Source organism: Heptranchias perlo, chromosome 36 (genome assembly GCF_035084215.1).
Source record: "Heptranchias perlo isolate sHepPer1 chromosome 36, sHepPer1.hap1, whole genome shotgun sequence".
Taxonomy (NCBI): Eukaryota; Metazoa; Chordata; class Chondrichthyes; order Hexanchiformes; family Hexanchidae; genus Heptranchias; species Heptranchias perlo.
Window position 1 is genome coordinate 14,131,008 of NC_090360.1, and position 20,940 is coordinate 14,151,947.

Consider the following 20,940-nt stretch of genomic DNA (forward strand, 5'->3'; position numbering starts at 1 on the left):
GGAGTGAAATCTGGAAGCACATTTTCACAAAAGGGCACTGGAATGTGGAATTCTCCCTCCATAAGGCTGTGGACGCTGGGTCAATTGAAATTTTCAAGACTGAGATCGACAGATAAAGGGTATGACGGGTAAATGGAGTTGAGGTCCAGATCAGCCATGATCTAATTGAATGGAGGAACAGGCCCGAGGGGCTGAATGGCCTACTCCTGTTCCCATATTCCTGAAAGCTGTGCACTCAAACGGGACTACCACAGAAAGACTTTGATTTAACCACATGTAAACAGCAAACTGCAATTTCTTGTCACTGATGTAGAAATTAAAATCAGATTTTACGGTTAGTGACGAGACTCAGTTTTACAGCTCATCATTGTCACACTGTCACGAGCAGTCCCTGCTGGATATTTCCTCTATTTTGGTTCGCATGGAGTATAATTAAGACATTACCGGAGTTACTACAGCTCTTGGGATTTTAACTCCCACGGATTTTTTTTACTCCCAGTTATTATCGTAATGTGGGAAATTGACTCAATTGAGTTGGAAATAACAAGGCTCATCATACTCAAACCCTGTCTCCTGTTAAGTGTACAGATGTCTCACTTTGTTACATTCAGGGTCATGGGACAATTCAGTAGACTGTGATTCCCATTCAACATGCTTCAAAGTTTTGGTTCCCACCTCTGACATAGCCTTTCACCTATGAACTTCATTAGTTATTAACAGTGTAATCTTTTCATGATCATCCCTATTCATTAGGTTATACAGGTGACCTTAACAGTGCAAACACCTCAGCATTTTGGTGTATGTGGATTAACCCTTGAGCATTTAAAGATGGCTCTCTGTCTCTTACGACAGACCCCCACATAATATTTAAAATATATAAATAATTTCTGAGAAATAGTTTTCCAAAATCCCACTCCTGGTACAGATTGTTACTCACAGGAGTGGATATCAGGAATTCTGATTCACACGCACTGCGATTTTCAATCCATTCATTTTAATGGAGCGAAATTCCTGATATTTGCTCCCAGTGGGTAAAGCTCCATTCCAGGAGCACAATTTCATAAAATTACCCTTTGAGGTTTCAGGTTTGGACATCAGCCTGAAAACAATTAGGCTACAATATAATTATCTATATAAAAATAAAATGTTTTGTTCCATCGGCATTTTCACTTTCCTTGCCCCTCTCCCCACCCACTCCACTTTATTCCAGATGTTATCACTCTTTGCATAAAGTTGTTCCTTCTGGTCTACATATGTATGATTTTTCACTAATTTATATTTGTCACCTGTGGTCCTACTACATTGCCTAATTTTAAAGTAATACTACTATTAAATTCCTGTCCGTCAGCATTTAACTCCAGACCAGCCTAGAAGCCAACCCAGAGTCATGTGCCCCCACAAAAACATTCCGCCAGCAAGTTACAGCCACATACTCTGCCTGAAAAGTGTTTTATTTTTTCTTTGCCAGCTTTCCTTTTTGTATAGCTATACTATTATCACAGGAGTAATAGGTAAAGTGTTAAAAAAGGAAAAAGCAGGAACTAAGCGTCACAAAACAGATTTGAAAGTTCTTTATCTGAATGCACGTAGCATTCGTAATAAAATGGACGAGTTAACGGCACAAATAACTACGTATGGGTATGATCTTGTGGCCATTACAGAAACATGGCTGCAGGGTGACAACGACTGGGAATTAAATATGACTGGGTATTTAACAATCAGGAAGGACAGGCAGGAAGGAAGGGGAGGTGGGGTGGCTATGTTAATAAGGGAAGGAATCACTGTAATACAGAGAAATGATATTGGGACAAAGCATCAAGATAATGAAACAGTTTGGGTGGAGATAAGGAATAATAAGGGAAAAAAAACATTAGTGGGCGTAGTATATAGGCCTCCTAATAGTTGCAACTCTGCTGGAAGAAGTATTAATCAGGAAATAGTCGGGGCATGTAATAAGGGAACAGCCATAATTATGGGGGATTTTAATTATCATATTAACTGGACAAATCAAATTGGGCAGAGCAGCCTTGAGGACGAGTTCATTGAGTGCATCAGGGATGGATTTCTTGAGCAGTATGTAACTGATCCTACAAGGGGGCAGGCAACCTTGGACCTGGTCCTGTGTAATGAGTCAGGATTAATTAATAATGTCCTAGTTAAGGATCCCCTTGGAACGAGCGACCACAACATGGTTGAATTCCATATCCAATTAGAGGGTGAGAAGGTTGATTCTCAAACAAGCGTACTGAGCTTGAATAAAGGAGACTATGATGGTATGAGAGCGGAATTGATTAAAGTGGACTGGGAAAATAGATTAAAGGGTAAGACGGTACATGAGCAGTGGTGTTCATTTAGGGAGTTATTTTACAACTTTCAAAATAAATATATTCCACTGAGGAAAAAAGGGTGTAAAAGAAATGACAGCCATCCATGGCTAAGTAAAGAAATCAAGGATAGTATCCGACTAAAAACAAGGACATATAAGGTAGCCAAACTTAGTGGGAGGATAGAAGATTGGGAATTCTTCAAAAGACAGCAAAAAGTAACTAAAGGATTGATTAAGAAAGGGAAGTTAGATTATGAAAAGAAATTAGCAAAAAATATAAAAACAGATAGCAAGAGTTTCTATAGTTATATAAAAAGAAAAAGGGTGGCTAAGGCAAACGTAGGTCCCTTAGAGGATGAGACCGGGAAATTAATGGTGGGAAACATGGAGATGGCAAAAATGCTGAACAAATATTTTGTTTCAGTCTTTACAGTAGAGGACACTAAGAATATCCCAACACTGGACAAACAGGGGACTCTCGGGGGGGAGGAGCTAAATACGATTAAAATCACTCAGGAGATGGTACTCAGTAAAATAATGGGACTCAAGGCGGATAAATCCCCTGGACCTGATGGCTTCCATCCTAGGGTCTTGAGGGAAGTGGCAGTAGGGATTGTGGATGCTTTGGTGACAGTTTTCCAAAATTCCCTGGACTCAGGAGAGGTCCCGGCAGATTGGAAAACTGCTAATGTAACACCGTTATTTAAAAAGGGTAGTAGGCAGAAGGCTGGAAATTATAGGCCAGTTAGCTTAACATCTGTGGTGGGTAAAATTTTGGAGTCTATTATTAAGGAGACAGTAACGGAACATTTAGATAAGCATAATTTAATAGGACAAAGTCAGCATGGCTTTATGAAGGGGAAGTCATGTCTGACAAATTTGCTTGAGTTCTTCGAGGATATAACGTATAGGGTGGATAAAGGGGAACCAGTGGACATAGTGTATTTAGACTTCCAGAAGGCATTCGACAAGGTGCCACATAAAAGATTATTACTTAAGATAAAAAATCACGGGATTGGGGGTAATATTCTGGCATGGGTGGAGGATTGGTTATCGAACAGGAAGCAGAGAGTTGGGATAAATGGTTCATTTTCGGACTGGCAACCAGTAACCAGTGGTGTTCCACAGGGGTCGGTGCTGGGTCCCCAACTCTTTACAATCTATATTAACGATTTGGAGGAGGGGACCGAGTGCAACATATCAAAATTTGCAGATGATACAAAGATGGGAGGGAAAGTAGAGAGTGAGGAAGACATAAAAAACCTGCAAGGGGATACAGACAGGCTGGGTGAGTGGGCGGAGATTTGGCAGATGCAATACAATATTGGAAAATGTGAGGTTATGCACTTTGGCAGGAAAAATCAGAGAGCAAGTTATTTTCTTAATGGCGAGAGACTGGAAAGTACTGCAGTACAAAGGGATCTGGGGGTCCTCGTGCAAGAAAATCAAAAAGTTGGTATGCAGGTGCAGCAGGTGATCAAGAAAGCCAACGGAATGTTGGCTTTTATTGCTAGGGGGATAGAATATAAAAACAGGGAGGTATTGCTGCAGTTATATAAGGTATTGGTGAGACCGCACCTGGAATACTGCATACAGTTTTGGTCTCCATACTTAAGAAAAGACATACTTGCTCTCGAGGCAGTACAAAGAAGGTTCACTCGGTTAATCCCGGGGATGAGGGGGCGGACATATGAGGAGAGGTTGAGTAGATTGGGACTCTACTCATTGGAGTTCAGAAGAATGAGAGGCGATCTTATTGAAACATATAAGATTGTGAAGGGTCTTGATCGGGTGGATGCGGTAAGGATGTTCCCAAAGATGGGTGAAACTAGAACTAGGGGGCATAATCTTAGAATAAGGGGCTGCTCTTTCAAAACTGAGATGAGGAGAAACTTCTTCACTCAGAGGGTGGTAGGTCTGTGGAATTTGCTGCCCCAGGAAGCTGTGGAAGCTACATCATTAAATAAATTTAAAACAGAAATAGACAGTTTCCTAGAAGTAAAGGGAATTAGGGGTTATGGGGAGCGGGCAGGAAATTGGACATGAAGCTGAGTTCGGATCGGTCAATGCCCTGTGGGTGGCGGAGAGGGCCCAGGGGCTGTGTGGCCGGGTCCTGCTCCGACTTCTTGTGTTCTTTAGATTTGTGGTTGGGATCAGATCAGCCATGATCTTATTGAATGGCGGAGCAGGCTCGAGGGGCCGATTGGCCTACTCCTGCTCCAATTTCTTATGTTCTTATGTTCTTATATTCAACTGAACAGACAAAATTTTCTATTTATTTTAAACAAAGGTATAACATACATTTTTCTCTGAAGGGTATTGTCATCTTATGTATGTTTTTGTTAATAGATCCTCAAATATATCTCTAAGCCAGTTGGCCAGCCCTCCATCCAACCAGCTGGAGTGACATTCGCTGGATTCACTGGAGTGACATCCGCAGGAGTGACATTCGCTGGAGTGACATCCGCTGGAGTGTTCTATTGCATCTGTCACCCCAGCATGTAAGCAGATGAAGTTGCAGGTAGGTGGGAAGGTGCAGTTACAGTCTGTGCAGCCTGCCCACAATCAGAACAATGGTCCTGGGCAAATTAGAAGGAGTACTATATTCAACGTTGCTAAATGAAAAGATTGCTGTGATAAAAATCACAACATAAGCAACTGCAGTGCCAATAGTACTAATTGCAATGTGCCATTCCTGTAAACTTTTGAAACCTTGGGACCTTATCCTGTCTGTTGATCCATAATAATATGGCAAGTGCCCGAAGTAATCTAATCCAATGTCTTACAGTTTAATTAAGCAGCAACATCTGGTTAAATGAAATCTACAAGGAAATTAACAGCTCTCGTGATTTTCCGACACTGAAGTATCATTTGTTTTTTTGATAAACACAATTGTGGATACAGAACAGGGCAGGAACTGGCGAGTACTGCTAAATAAACACTTGATAAAAGACATGGTGTTTATTTTTGTGGGAGACGGCGGGGTGCGGGGGAGAGAGGGGGTGCAATTACAGTGAGTGCCCAGTTCGGCAGTAAGAATCATTGATCACTAATTGAGGTCCACAAGCCAGCAATGAGATGATGTCTCAGACACCCACTTTGCTGTCAAGCCTGCATCCTCGGAAGAGTTCAAACATCTGTTTTATATTTAGCAGCGGTTTAATTGCACTCTATAGAAAATCCATTAGCATCAGTAATGTTTGTCAGAAGAGCCAGAAATGGAGGCAGACATGCAAGATATTTAACCCCTTCCTCTCTGCTTAATAAGTCTAATTTATAACATAAGTACATGCTGGGGTGCTAAGGAACTGACATTCAGCACTAGCCCCCCCACCACAAATGGCTTAGTGGGTAAATACACTGCTCAGGATAGAACTGACCTGTTAAAACTGAATGTTTAATCCCCCAGTCTTTACTGGTTTAGCTAATCACAGCTAATGCTACAATCAGGATACAAAACTTGGCCTTAATGCCCCTGGGGTAGGAAGGGTAACAAAAATCAGCAGGGTTTCCTCTCTTGGTTGCTCTCCAGTGACTTTGTACCCCAGTTAATACCTTCAGAAGATGGGGCGGTGGGAAGGGAGAAATAATATCTAAAATTAGTTTGACTACGCTAATTTTAAAAAGTCTTAACCCTTTTTTCTTCGGTGGTACACTGAATCAGGGAATAGTCAAATAGAGTTTGGTGCCTCTGAGTCAGAAGGTTGTAAGTCCAAACCCTTCTCCAGAACTTGAGCACATAATCCAGGCTGACACTACTGCAGTAGAGGGAGTGCTGCATTGTCGGAGATGCTGTCTTTCAGATGAGACATTAATCCAAGGCCCCGCCTGCCCTCTTAGGTGGACGTAAAAGATCCCATTATTTGAAGAGAAGCAGGGAAGTTCTTCCTGGCTAACAATAATCCCTCAACCAACACCGCCAAAAGCAGATTACCTGGTCGCTTATCTCACTGCAGTTTTGTGGGAACTTGCTGTGTACAAATTAGCTGTTGCGTTTCCCGACATTACAACTGTGACAACACTTCAAAAGTATCTCATTGGCTGTTAAGTGGTTTGGGACATCCTGAGGTTGTGAAAGGTGCTTTATAAATGTAAATTAAAGTTTACGTGTTACTCTTTTCTAACAGATTTACAAACAAGGTTTTATGATTTCAGGGTGAGTTGGTAGAGTTTGGGCAGGTGAGCTCCTTTTATACCAGACACATGCTATCCCAGAGAAAGAAGAGAATATCCATTGTAAATGGGGTCACTGTGCCATGCTAAAAAACCCTAGGTTGCTGTCCAACCAGCAGCACTTTTTATTTGAAAAGCAGCAACATCAAAGTGACAGTCTGTGTAGACACTGGGAGCCCTCAGCAACTCCACTTCTCAACCTATGCCCAGTACTGTGAAGGATTTGTGCACTCACTATGAATCTAGGATAAAAAGGTGAATCACAATGGATGTACAGCCTGACTTTATGCATCATTTTCGTCCTCTACACTATTTGCCCCCTTTTCTATGTTGCTATCCCATAATTTTGTAATCATTTACTGCAAACTGCGGCCTATGGGCCACGTGTGGCTCTGCGAGTCCTGACAACCCAATCTACAAGGCCCAGGCAACTTAGTCCTACTTGTCCTTATGGTTCTTACTTGCTGGTTTGTCTTGTTTGAATTGCATGGATCGTGAAGTGTTGAAGAGTCCATTCTTATCACTGGTGTTTTATTGCTGGATAAGTCTTAAATCAGACAGCAAGATCTGTTACAATCAGGAATTTGAGATATAATGGAAACCATTAATGGGAATATTGGTTTGAATTTCGTAAGTGTCCCCGAGGCTCCATGCTATGTGTCCACAAAGCAGTCCACGAAAACAAAATGCTATAGGTATTAATTCCCTCTGTGACGTCAGTGGCTATCCATTGGGTTTTTTTTTGCACTCATCTAGTTGAGGGATATTAGGGTTGGGAAATGGAACTCTTCCCAATTCAGGCACCCAGGGTCAGCAGTAAGCACTTCCAGGTCAGATACAGCACAGCTAGAGGCAGATTAAAGCTCCCTCTACTCTTTCCCAACAATGTGCCTCAGCCTCAACCTGAACCTCAGAAGAGCAGGCCCCCACCGTGCCAGTCTAACATTTCCTCCACTTCTCACACTAGCCGTGCTGTGGCCTCTAAGAGACTGCCAATGGACACTGAATTGGGTCAGTTTTATGCTGTAGGCCCATGTCCGCTGGGCCTGAATTTACACTACCCAAACTCATTTCGCACGGGACCCTTACAACCAGCAGGTAAAGAAGACTTTCATCTCTAACAGTCTATGTTGGATTTGAACCTAGGTCCCAGAGGTGAAAGGCTAGTGTTTAAGCCATGCCGCATCCAACTCCCCCCTTAGTCCTCCCCTCAAACCCTTCCGTCCACTCTTGTGAGGAATGAAATCCCTCTGATTACAATATTCCTCTGTCTTCCAATCTATGTCTTTGCCCCAATTATCTTCTCTGTCTTTTTGACCAACTATTCGTGATCTGATCTTCTGCATTGAGAACCTCAACATGGTGCCAGTTTATTATTGTAACTTCCCATGTAATTTCTAACTTCTGACCACTCCTGTTACTTTTTCCTACCTTAACAGATCCAATATCCCTTTTCTTTTCTCTCAACACTTTCCTCTTTAACTTGATGACCCTGCACCTGGCTACATTGATCCCTACCCTCGCCTCACCCTCCTAGCACAATACAAGCCTGCACACTTCAATGGCCTTGGTGCTCTACCTATCTAGTCCAGTGCTATCCACGTCCTCAATAATTTCCTCATATTCATCTGTAAGTTCCGATACCCTCCTATCCAACACAGTAACCTTTTCCTTCCACTCACTGATCCATAGACAGTTATTACTTCTGTTTCACCATCTATTATAGAAAGAAGAATGAACAGTGTATAATTCCATTGGCAATCCCAGAAATTTAACATCTTGAGAGATGCATGATTTGGGAAAAGCCAGTGCCAAAATGAGTACACAGCAGCTCTCAGCCTGGTACTGGCTTTTCTTGGCTTTAATATTTATCGCAAATAGACCAGAGATATATTATCTACACATCGGTCAAGTGCAAATAGTAAATTTGTGATAATCAAAAGCCTTTTGTGCACTTAACAGGGAAACTTACTGGGTAGTTGACGTATGTGTCCAATGGAAAAAGCTTTAGAATGGCCTGTAGCAACTCTGGAATTCCTAGACCTTTATGGAGGAGAAAAAACAATGCCATCAATTAGTAGTTGCAAAGAAATCTGATTGACAAATTTGAAAAGTAACAAACTCCTTCACTGCAATGAAACTAGGCTTATCATTGCAGAGTCAGATTTTTACATGCTCAGTCCTGGGGATCTGATTAATTCCGTGGCTGTCAGTTTGCCTCAGTTTGTAGCACCCCCACCTCTCAGTGAGGCAGTTGTGGGTCCAAGCCATAAGTGCAATGGAATTCCTGAAATAGCAGGCCACCGTAGTAGGGGAATGAATGATGGAAATTTAGGATGGTAGGAAATTCTTATACGATGTTTTGGTATAAACAATTGTAAACAATTTTACAACACCAAGTTATAGTCCAACAAATTTATTTTAAATTCCACAAGCTTTCGGAGGCTTCCTCCTTCCTCAGGTGAATAGTGTGGAAATGAAATTTTCGAATCCTTCGCATTTGAAAATCACAGAACAATGCCTGGTGATTACTGCCCGTTGCCAAGGCAATCACAGTGAGCAGACAGAGAGGTGTCACCTAAAAGGCCACCGAATATACAAACCCCCCCAAAAAAAAGAGAAGGAAGACAGTCAATGACCCGTTATATTAAAAACAGATAACATTTGTTCGCTGGTGGGGTTACGTGTAGTGTGACATGAACCCAAGATCCCGGTTGAGGCCGTCCTCATGGGTGCGGAACTTGGCTATCAATTTCTGCTCGACGATTTTGCGTTGTCGTGTGTCTCGAAGGCCGCCTTGGAGTATGCTTACCCGAAGGTCGGTGGCTGAATGTCCATGACTGCTGAAGTGTTCCCCGACAGGGAGAGAACCCTCCTGTTTGGCGATTGTTGCGCGGTGTCCGTTCATCCGTTGTCGCAGCGTCTGCATGGTCTCGCCAATGTACCATGCTCTGGGGCATCCTTTCCTGCAACGTATGAGGTAGACAACGTTGGCCGAGTCACAGGAGTATGAACCGTGCACCTGGTGGGTGGTGTCCTCTCGTGTGATGGTGGTATCTGTGTCGATGATCTGGCATGTCTTGCAGAGGTTACCGTGGCAGGGTTGTGTGGTGTCGTGGACGCTGTTCTCCTGAAGGCTGGGTAATTTGCTGCAAACGATGGTTTGTTTGAGGTTGGGTGGCTGTTTAAAGGCGAGTAGTGGAGGTGTGGGGATGGCCATAGCGAGGTGTTCGTCATCATTGATGACATGTTGAAGGCTGCGGAGAACATGACGTAGTTTCTCCGCTCCGGGGAAGTACTGGACGACGAAGGGTACTCTGTTGGTTGCGTCCCGTGTTAGTCTTCTGAGGAGGTCTACGCGATTTTTCGCCGTGGCCCGTCTGAACTGTCGAACGATGAGTCGAGCATCATATCCCGTTCTTACTAGGGCGTCTTTCAGCGTCTGACGCACCTACAGATGCTGAAAGACGCCCTAGTAAGAACGGGATATGACGCTCGACTCATCGATCGACAGTTCCGACGGGCCACAGCTAAAAATCGCGTAGACCTCCTCAGGAGACTAACATGGGACGCAACCAGCAGAGTACCCTTCGTCGTCCAGTACTTCCCCGGAGCGGAGAAACTACTCCATGTTCTCCGCAGCCTTCAACATGTCATCAATGATGACGAACACCTCGCTATGGCCATCCCCACACCTCCACTACTCGCCTTTAAACAGCCACCCAACCTCAAACAAACCATCGCTCGCAGCAAATTACCCAGCCTTCAGGAGAACAGCGTCCATGACACCACACAACCCTGCCACGGTAACCTCTGCAAGACATGCCAGATCATCGACACAGATACCACCATCACACAAGAGGACACCACCCACCAGGTGCACGGTTCATACTCCTGTGACTCGGCCAACGTTGTCTACCTCATACGTTGCAGGAAAGGATGCCCCAGAGCATGGTACATTGGCGAGACCATGCAGACGCTGTGACAACGGATGAACGGACACCGCGCAACAATTGCCAAACAGGAGGGTTCTCTCCCTGTCGGGGAACACTTCAGCAGTCATGGACATTCAGCCACCGACCTTCGGGTAAGCGTACTCCAAGGCAGCCTTCGAGACACACGACAACGCAAAATCGTCGAGCAGAAATTGATAGCCAAGTTCCGCACCCATGAGAACGGCCTCAACCGGGATCTTGGGTTCATGTCACGCTACACGTTACCCCACCAGCGAACAAATGTTATCTGTTTTTAATATAACGGGTCGTTGACTGTCTTCCTTCTCTCTCTCTTTTTTTTTTGGGGGGTTTGTATATTCGGTGGCCTTATAGGTGACACCTCTCTGTCTGCTCACTGTGATTGCCTTGGCAACGGGCAGTAATCACCAGGCATTATTCTGTGATTTTCAAATGCGAAGGATTCGAAAATTTCATTTCCACACTATTCACCTGAGGAAGGAGGAAGCCTCCGAAAGCTTGTGGAGTTTAAAATAAATTTGTTGGACTATAACTTGGTGTTGTAAAATTGTTTACAATTGTCAACCCCAGTCCATCACCGGCATCTCCACATCATTGGTATAAACAAGGAGAGTTTGTTGGCAGGGGTGTGAGGAATGATTTAAATGCAGCAAATTTGCAATCACCATAGATTTTAATAGGGGCAGGGCTATGATAATTATCGTCTATCTGTTTTCGGCAAGGGGTAACTGCAAAAGTCCAAGGAAATTATGGCATAGGGTAAGTAAAGGTATAATGGAGTAGAGATTTGGATGTTACATCTCAGTAGCCCCAATTTTTCTAGTTGCATTCCCTTATTATAAAAGTCAATTCATCGATTATTTGGGAACACTGGATTGATGAAATTACCCTTATAATAATGGGCACTGATGGTGAGATACTCTGTGCTCCTGGGACCAAGGAAATGTTGTCTGGATGATACAACTGGTCAGGGTTGAACACGTAGATAGTAATGTTAGTTTAATACCCTGGAGTAGAGCAAGACTTCAGAAAGTTTTAACTTCACGGATGTTTTACCTGTAGTTAACAGCTTCCTTGAGCAATTATAGAAATTTTTTGTTTTATTCGTGCAAGGGGTGTGGGCATCGCTGGCAAGACCAGCATTTATTGCCCATCCCTAATTGCCCTTGAGAAGGTGATGGTGAGCTGCCTTCTTGAACCGCTGCAGTCCATGTGGTGACGGTTCTCCCACAGTGCTGTTAGGAAGGGAGTTCCAGGATTTTGACCCAGCGACGATGAAGGAACGGCGATATATTTCCAAGTCGGGATGGTGTGTGACTTGGAGGGGAACGTGCAGGTGGTGTTGTTCCCATGAGCCTGCTGTCCTTGTCCTTCTACGTGGTAGAGATCACGGGTTTCAGAAGTGCTGTCGAAGAAGCCTTGGCGAGTTGCTGCAGTGCATCCTGTAGATGGTACACACCGCAGCTATGGTGTGCCGGTGGTGAAGGGAGTGAATGTTTAGCGTGGTGCATGGATGCCAATCAAGCGGGCTGCTTTGTCCTGGATGGTGTCGAGCTTCTTGAGTATTGTTGGAGCCGCACTCATCCAGGCAAGTGGAGAGTATTCCATCACACTCTTGACTTGTGCCTTGTAGATGATGGTCCAGTTAAGCTTCTGGTCAATGGTGACCCCCAGGATGTTGATGGTGGGGGATTTGGTGATGGTAATGCCATTGAATGTCAAGTGGAGGTGGTCATTGCCTGGCACTTGTCTGGCGTGACTGTTACTTGCCACTTATCAGCCCAAGCCTGGATGTTGTCCAGGTCTTGCTGCATGCCGGCACGGACTGCTTCATTATTTGAGGGGTTGCGAATGGAACTGAACACTGTGCAATCATCAGCGAACATCCCCATTTCTGACCTTATGATGGAGGGAAGGTCATTGATGAAGCAGCTGAAGATGGTTGGGCCTAGGACACTGCCCTGAGGAACTCCTGCAGCAATGTCCTGGGACTGTGTTGATTGGCCTCCAACAACCACTACCATCTTCCTTTGTGCTAGGTATGACTCCAGCCACTGGAGAGTTTTCTCCCTGATTCCCATTGACTTCAATTTTACTAGGGCTCCTTGGTGCCACACTTGGTCAAATGCTGCCTTGATGTCAAGGGCAGTCACTCTCACCTCACCTCTGGAATTCAGCTCTTTTGTCCATGTTTGGACCAAGGCTGTAACGAGGTCTGGAACCGAGTGGTCCTGGCAGAATCCAAACTGAGCATCGGTGAGCAGGTTATTGGTGAGTAAGTGCCGCTTGATAGCACTGTCGACGACACCTTCCATCACTTTTCTGATGATTGAGAGTAGACTGATGGGGCGGTAATTGGCCGGATTGGATTTGTCCCGCTTTTTGTGGACAGGACATACCTGGGCAATTTTCCACATTGTCGGGCAGATGCCAGTGTTGTAGCTGTACTGGAACAGTTTGGCTAGAGGCGCAGCTAGTTCTGGAGCACAAGTCTTCAGCACTACAGCCGGGATGTTGTCAGGGCTCATAGCCTTTGCTGTATCCAGTGCACTCAGCAGTTTCTTGATATCACGTGGAGTGAATCGAATTGGCTGAAGACTGGCTTCCGTGATGGTGGGGATATCGGGAGGAGGCCGAGATGGATCATCCACTTGGCACTTCTGGCTGAAGATGGCTGCAAATGCTTCAGCCTTGTCTTTTGCACTCACGTGCTGACATTGAGGATGGAGATGTTCATGGAGCCTCCTCCTCCTGTTAGTTGTTTAATTGTCCACCACCATTCACGACTGGATGTGGCAGGACTGCAGAGCTTTGATCTGATCCGTTGGTTGTGGAATTGCTTAGCTCTGTCTATAGCATGTTGCTTCTGCTGCTTAGCATTCATGTGTTGTAGCTTCACCAGGTTGGCACCTCATTTTTAGGTACGCCTGATGCTGCTCATGATGTGCTCTCCTACACTCCTCATTGAACCAGAGTTGATCCCCTGGCTTGTTGGTAATGGTAGAGTGAGGAATATGCAGGGCCATGAGGTGCTGGAATACAATTCTGCTGCTGCTGATGGCCCACAGCGCCTCATGGATGCCCAGTTTTGAGCTGCTAGATCTGTTCTGAATCTATCCCATCTGTGCCATCACGTTGGATGGTGTCCTCAGTGTGAAGACAGGACTTCGTCTCCACAAGGACCGTGCATTGGTCACTCCTACCAATACTGTCCTGGACAGATGCATCTGCGACAGGTAGATTGGTGAGGACGAGGTCAAGTAGGTTTTTCCCTTGTGTTGGTTCGCTCACCACCTGCCGCAGGCCCAGTCTGGCAGTTATGTCCTTCAGGACTCGGCCAGCTCGGTCAGTAGTGGTGCTACCGAGCCACTCTTGGTGATGGACATTGAGTAATTTGACAGTGTAAATTGTATGTGTAATTGGAAGGAATGACCCTGGTGATTGAATGGCTTTTCTTATGATAAAGGTTTGTGCCCATAATTCCTTACAATTCATGTTCGAAAGAAAGAAGTGAGAGAAAGACTTGCATTTATATAGCACCTTTAATGACCTCAGGACATCCCAAAGTGCTTTACAGAACTGAAGTACTTTTGAAGTGTAGTCACTGTTGTTCTCATAGAACACAATGTGCAAGGAATTGTGAGCACCGATTTCCACCATTTACAGCAAAGGAGGTGGCCATTCGGCCCATCATCTCTGCACCAGCACTTTGCTGAACTAATTCAAAACAATCCTAGCACCCTACTCTATCCCCATAACCATGTATCCTGCTCCACTTCAAATTTAACTGTGCCATCAGGGGGAAGAGAGCAGCAACCAAGGCTAGGCACTTCCCTTTAGAGAAGAAAATAAATTAGAAGGGAAGTCAGTCCAAGCAACTCCAGCCAGTGATCAGTTCCAAAAAGGGAATTGGCATCCAAATGATATAGTCCTCATAAATAACCGAACATCTACCAGTTGAAGGACTGAAACTATTCCAAAATGCCCCAACAGCTGAAGCAACAGAGCATCTTGTACAAATGATCTGAAGGATAAATTACACCTTTGACTGACATAGAAAATCCCATCAGTGGGGGAGGGAGGGGCTGTAAGAGTGCTACAATTGGCCTCACTGCCCCTAGGTTAGGGACGGAAAAAAATCAACCAGGGTTCCTGTTCCTGATCGATATCCAACAGTCCCTGTTGGAAGTGTGCATCTGTGAGAATCAGTTCAGGGTTGGCTATGATACCTCCAACATTCGAATAACAGGCCAATATTCACTGAGCTCACAAGTGATGAAAGGCTACTGAGAGAGGTAGAATTAAATCTAAAAATCTCCACCAAAACACGCCATCATACCAAGTGGAAGTCTATCATACAGTAAATAAAATCATGTTTTCACTAATTCCCTGACTTTTTCTTTCACAAAGTGCTACAGTATATGAGCTTAGAAATTACTATTTCTAATACCAGTGAACAAATGCTTCATGTGTTTAAAAGATATTCCCTTGACTGCTTTTTTTACAGAAGTGTTAACCCATTCATAAACTAATATCACAGATAGTCCATTTTAAGTTATGGAGCAGGATTTTAAAAGAAATCTGTGGGTATGTTGGGGGCAGGGCGGGGGGTGCGCGAGGAAAATTGGGGTTTTTTGGAGCGGGCAGGAATCCCGGCTCCAACTCGCTGAAAAACGCGCACGACCCAGAGTCATTTGGATGCGTGCGCTGTTCCCGAACCCGGAGGTCCCGCCGGCAATTAGAGCCAGCGGGACGATATTTAAAGCAGTAAATCAAGTACTTAAAGTACTTGAAATGTCCATAAATCCAATTAATAATGAAGGCAAGCGATTTTAACGCTGCCTCAGCGTGTTTCCCGTGCTGTGCGAAACACGGCATTGAAAAGTAGTCCGGTTTCAGCCGGCAGCCATTTGGACATTTAAATCCCTGTTTGACAGATGGGGATAAAAGGTGAGTTATTGCAGCAGGGCACTCCGTTCTTTCAGACAAACTTTTAGCTGGGAGATCTTTGTGTTTAGACTGAAAATTCTTGGTTTCCATTCAGAATTGTTCTGTTTACACATATTTACCAACTTTTCAGACCCCCTCAAACTGACACCATCAGGGGCATGATGGCTGCGTTCACCAGTACATCCGAGGACGAGCAATATCACCATCCTCGCCAGGCACGGTGTGCACTTCCGCCACTTGGAGCTCCACAACACAGAGGTGCTCCACAGGCACCTGCACAAGAGCAGAGAGGGCAACAACACAGGGACCGAAGTCGCAGGAGGCACTACCCTTGTCGGAGGGTCTACAGACCGAGGCTCAGCTTCCTGGATCTCTTTGAGGAGCAGTGCATACGGGAGGCTGAGAGTGAGTCGCCAGGTGGTCGCAGACATCTGCAGCCTCCTTCGTTCCGAGCTGCTCCCAGCTGGGCCTGGCGGCGTCTCATTACTCGTCGCTGTTAAAGTGACCACTGCCCTCAACTTCTTTGCCTCCGGATCATTCCAGGGTCCAGCACCATCGCCGGGGTCTCTCAGTCGTCTGCCAACAATTTCACAAGGCAGGTCACCGACGGTTTGTTTCGCAGGGCCTCGCAAGACGTCAGCTTCCCATGGATGACCTCAGCCAGACGGAGAGGGCAGTGGGATTCTACTCTGTGGCTGGCTTCCCTCTTGTATAGGGTGCAATCGATTGCACGTACATAGCAATCCGAGCACCTCCACATGAGCCAGGACTGTTCATCAACAGAAAGGGATATCACTCCATCAACGCTCAGCTCATTTGTGACCACAGGAAAAGATTCCCTGGCAGCTGCCATGATTCGTTCATTCTGAGGGAGTCCAACATCCCAGACCTCTTCCACGCACTGAACAGCCTTAAGGGCTGGCTCCTCAGGGACAAGGGATAGCCCCTGCACAAGTGGCTGATGACACCTCTGAGGAACCCCATCAGTGAGCAACAGCGTTGATACAACAACAGCCACATCGCCACCAGGTCTGTAATTGATCACGCGATAGGACTGCTGAAGATGCGATTTCAGTGCCTCGATCGTTCTGGGGGAGCGCTTCAATACGCACCAGCGAGAGTGGGTCGCATTATAGTAGTGTGTTGTGTCCTGCACAACATGGCGCAACAGAGAGGGGTACTGGTTGATGAGGCCCCATCCCCTAATCCAGGATCCACATCTGCAATGAACATTGAGGAGCAGCAGCAGCAGGAGGAGGAGGAGGAGGAGGAGGACGAACCCATGGGCAGAGCAGCGGCTCACCAGGCTGCTCATGAGGCCAGGGAGTCACTCATATGTAAACGGTTCTCATAAGATCACAAAGTGAGAAGAGTCCAATCCTCACGCCACATGGAAAGAGCAGCGCCAACACCAGCCCCACCCCCACCCCTCCAACATACAAAACAGTCCTACAACTACACATACACCCACTGTAAAGTGACCCACTGGGTGGCATCAAGTGTCGCTGTTCATGATGAAGCACATGAAAGGGCCCTATCACAAAAGCCAGTCAAGAATGGGCAAGACATGGCAGTAACGGTGAGAACGAAAACATTTAATGTGACATTATCAAAAAGCAAATATAAATGAAAAACATGTCAGTCTGTCAGACACCCTTGTGCATACCCTTCACGATCACAAGTCCTTAGCCTTTCTCTTCCTACCGCTTCTATGTGGTGCATCCCCTGTGGCTGCAGCAGAGGCAGTGGCAGGTTCCTCATGACTATGCCCAGGCTGCTTAGATGCTTTCGGCCTACACCCTCTGGGTTTTGGAGCCCGCGAGGGGCCCATCAAAGATTGCTCCACCTGTTCCTGTGCTGGGGCAGACTCGGCCATCTGGAGAGGAGGCAGCATTGTAGGTGCTGGTTGAGAGGGGGGCAACGGTTGAAACGTTGGAGCATTTTGAGTGGCATCCCCACTTCCATGTCTTCTTTTGCTATCATCCCTCTCCTGGACCAGGCCCACATCAATCCTACCATCCTGCTGGAGAACAGTTTGGAGGACATGTATGATGCCTTGGAAGCCCAGTTGTAAAGTTTCTGTCTGCCTGTTTAAGGTGGCAAAATGTTGTTCACCCTGAGTCTGAACGGCCGTTGTCAGGGCCTGAATGGACTCATTTATGAGCCGTGCTTGAAGCTCAATGGAGGCTAGCCTTCTCTCGATCGCAGACATTCCTGCACTTACCTGCGACACTATCTCAGACATTCCCGCACTTACCTGCGACACTATCTCAGACATTCCCGCACTTTCCTGCGACACTATCTCAGACATTCCCGCACTTTCCTGCGACACTATCTCAGACATTTCCGCACTTTCCTGCGACACTATCTCAGACATTCCCGCACTTACCTGCGACACTATCTCAGACATTCCCGCACTTACCTGCGACACTATCTCAGACATTTCCGCAGTTGCGTGCGACACTATCTCAGACAGTTCCTCACGTCCCTGTGACACTATCTCAGAGGTTCCCTCAAGTACCTGTGCCACCATTCCATAATGGAGGAGTTGGACTCCTCCATCCTCTGCGCTATTGTGGAGAGTGTGCGTGGCACCTGTTCCAGTACCTTGCAAATGTGCTACTGTCCCCCGATCATTCTCCTTTTAAAGGAGTTCAGCATCTGTGTCCAGCTGAGCAGAGCCTGGAGAGTAGTGCGCCCACCGACGTGGACTCTCCACAGCTGCCCCTGCCATCAGTGTCTGCTCGTGCTCACTTGTGTGTGGTGACTCACCAGGCGCCAACCCAACTAACTGACCTTCTAGAACCTACTGAGGTGTGAGTATCTGCGCTGGTGGTTGGCTCACTAAGATGTGACGGTGCACCCTCAGAGGCCGGGAGCTCCTCTGAGGAATCGGCCTCTCCCAACACTGCGGTCGTTGAATGGCCTGTAAGAGAACAGAAGGCAATATTAAGCATCATCACAGATGTGTCATGTTGTGATGAGCATACTGAGGTGTTCAACATGTCAATCATTGTTAACATCAAGCCATGTAGCGTGTGATGAATGTTAAAGTTGTGTCACCGGATGTTTGTAGGGTGCCAGTCTCGGCGTCCCCAATGGACAGGCACTCGAGGGTGCGGCTGATCTCCAGGGCCTCCTCCTTCGCCTCTGTGAGGACCATTATTTGTTGTGGCTCCCCTCCAGTCCTCGCCCTCTCGTGTGCATTTTGTGCTGTCTTCTCCTAGAAGGGGAGAAAGTACAGATGTGTGAGTGAGTGATGGTGAAGTGGTCAGGCGATGAATACATTGCTTTGGGAGAGGCTGACCATGAAAAAGGTGCATCAGAGGGTGAGTATCAGACAGAGCCATCATATTGGATCAGGATTGGGGTGAGTGGTAGTGGTGGGGTCACAAATGGGGAAGTGAGGAAGTGAAGGTAGTTGAGGATGAGCCTTAAGTGGGTGTGAGGAGTGATGTGATGGAGTAGCCCTGGCAGTGCAGAATGAGTTTGGGAGGGGGGCGGGGTGGGGGGTTGAGGTGCAACACGGAATGCAGAAGAATCAGTAAGTGTACTCACTTTTGCTGACCTAGTTAGGTCATTGAAACACTTCCTGCACTGGACCCAAGTGCGGATATTTTGCTCCTGCTTGTGACCTCCTCTGCCACCTCGAGCCAGGCCTTCTTGGTGGCAGAGGCAGTGTGCTTCCTCCTGTCGGCCGGGTAAAATAGATCCCACCTCCTCCTCACCCCGGCCAGTAGCACCTGGAGTGAGGCATTGCTGAATCTTGGAGCAGCCTTGCCCCTGTGCTGCTCCATTGTGTCTTCTTGCTCCTTGCTCCAGCAAAATCCATTGGAGCAATGGCCCTTTAAATCTAGACACTGCAGCTGAAAGCCTGTCATGCGAGTCCGCAGTCCGCCCGCTGCGCAGCTTTCGGACGGCAAACCCGGAAACAAGATTAATGGCCACCAACTAAGTCGCGATCCCGTGGGGAACGCTAAGTTTTTATTATTCACGTTTGCAGCGCACCCATTGACCTCCACCACCACCCCGCTGCCATCCCACCGCCTTATTAAAATCGTGCCCATGGTATCAGCACATCACTGTGATAATCTCCACATACACACAATGACTTATAATCAGCGTGATATGCTGTTCATGGATAGTGTTGCAGATTTGCACAAGGCAAACTGTTTCAGGTGGAACCAGATGGGAACTCAATTCATTCTGAATCCCACAAACCTAGACTCCGTTGGATCAAGGAATCAATGGGAGGAAAAATGGCAAACCCATCCTCTCCTGTGGAAGGACACCATCTGGTGGCTGATCACAGCACAAATACTTATTTAAATAAACACAGTGCCTCTGACGCCCCTTAAAAATCCTAAGTGAACGAGTTTCAGCATTTTTAATCCAGTGAGATTTTAGTGTATGTAGGTGCATAGCACAAAACTGCCAACATTTCAACACTGGTTTGGCATCTTCACGATAACAGGCCATAAGGGTAGCTGGTGTGGGAAATGGTAATGTCGCATTGGTGCAACAGGGAGTGGATTGTTGGGGACAGTGCAGGAGAAGGTCCAAATTGCATCCAAGCCTTACACATATATAAATTATTACATTTTTGACAAATGATTCTTAGCGAAGCCCCGGTAATGTAAATATAGATGGATTTTCTCTCTGCCTCGCTTTCTGACGCACTACTCAAACTTTCAGAAGTTGGTCTCTCTTCCACCTTCAGTACCATTCATTGGTGGCTTTTCAGGACCTTTGAATGTATGGTCCTGAAAGAGACACATCTTCCAAAAGCTCAACCAATGTGCCAGTGAGAGAAAACACCATCTATATTTAAATGGTATCTTTGTTGGAATGAAGGCATTACCATCATTTTGACTTCATTGTCCTTCACTTCCCTTCATACTTTGGAAAGTACTAAAAGAAATGAAGCTAGAAATAGGTGCACACTGTAACGTTTCTTCAAAGTTCATTGGATGCAGGGATGCTACCAGAGGGTTCACTCTATTATAAACAAAGCTATTAAAAATTAACTGGGAAAAGCAAAACCCCTTCCAGTCAAAGTCAATTTCTGAAATAGAGGTGGTGCCTACCTATCAAATTTATTGGAATGCAGTGAATGTGTAACAGAGTTAGAGGTTCACGGTAAAGTGATAAATATTATATATCTAGAATTTCATAAAGCATTTGATAAGGTTCCTCACAGGAAAATTATTCCAAAATCAAAAGCACATTACATCTATGATGAGAATATACAGGTAGTTGTTATCAATAACAATTGTTGCAATTGCTCTTTCTTGTGAGTCACTGAATCAATGGACTCAATTGACTAATACTATTCCGTGAACACTGTTAGGTTGGGCATTTAAGAGCATTCTTGAGTACCATCATGGTAATGATGCCAAGAGATACTTCACATGGGCAATACCATTTTTTCATATCTGCTAGTGTAAAGTGTGACAGTCACAGAATACAGAGACAATGCCCAAAGAGAAAAGTAACAGTCCCAGCACCTCTCACACC

General features: G+C 45.8%; 1 protein-coding gene across 1 annotated transcript in view; it reads right to left on the reverse strand.

Moving 5' to 3' along the window:
• fuom (fucose mutarotase) overlaps positions 1-20,940 on the reverse strand; it is a 90,679-nt gene that overhangs the window by 63,971 nt on the left and 5,768 nt on the right. Inside the window, 1 exon segment of the mRNA XM_067972593.1 lies at positions 8,472-8,542. Within this exon segment, the coding sequence (XP_067828694.1) occupies positions 8,472-8,542 (71 nt within the window).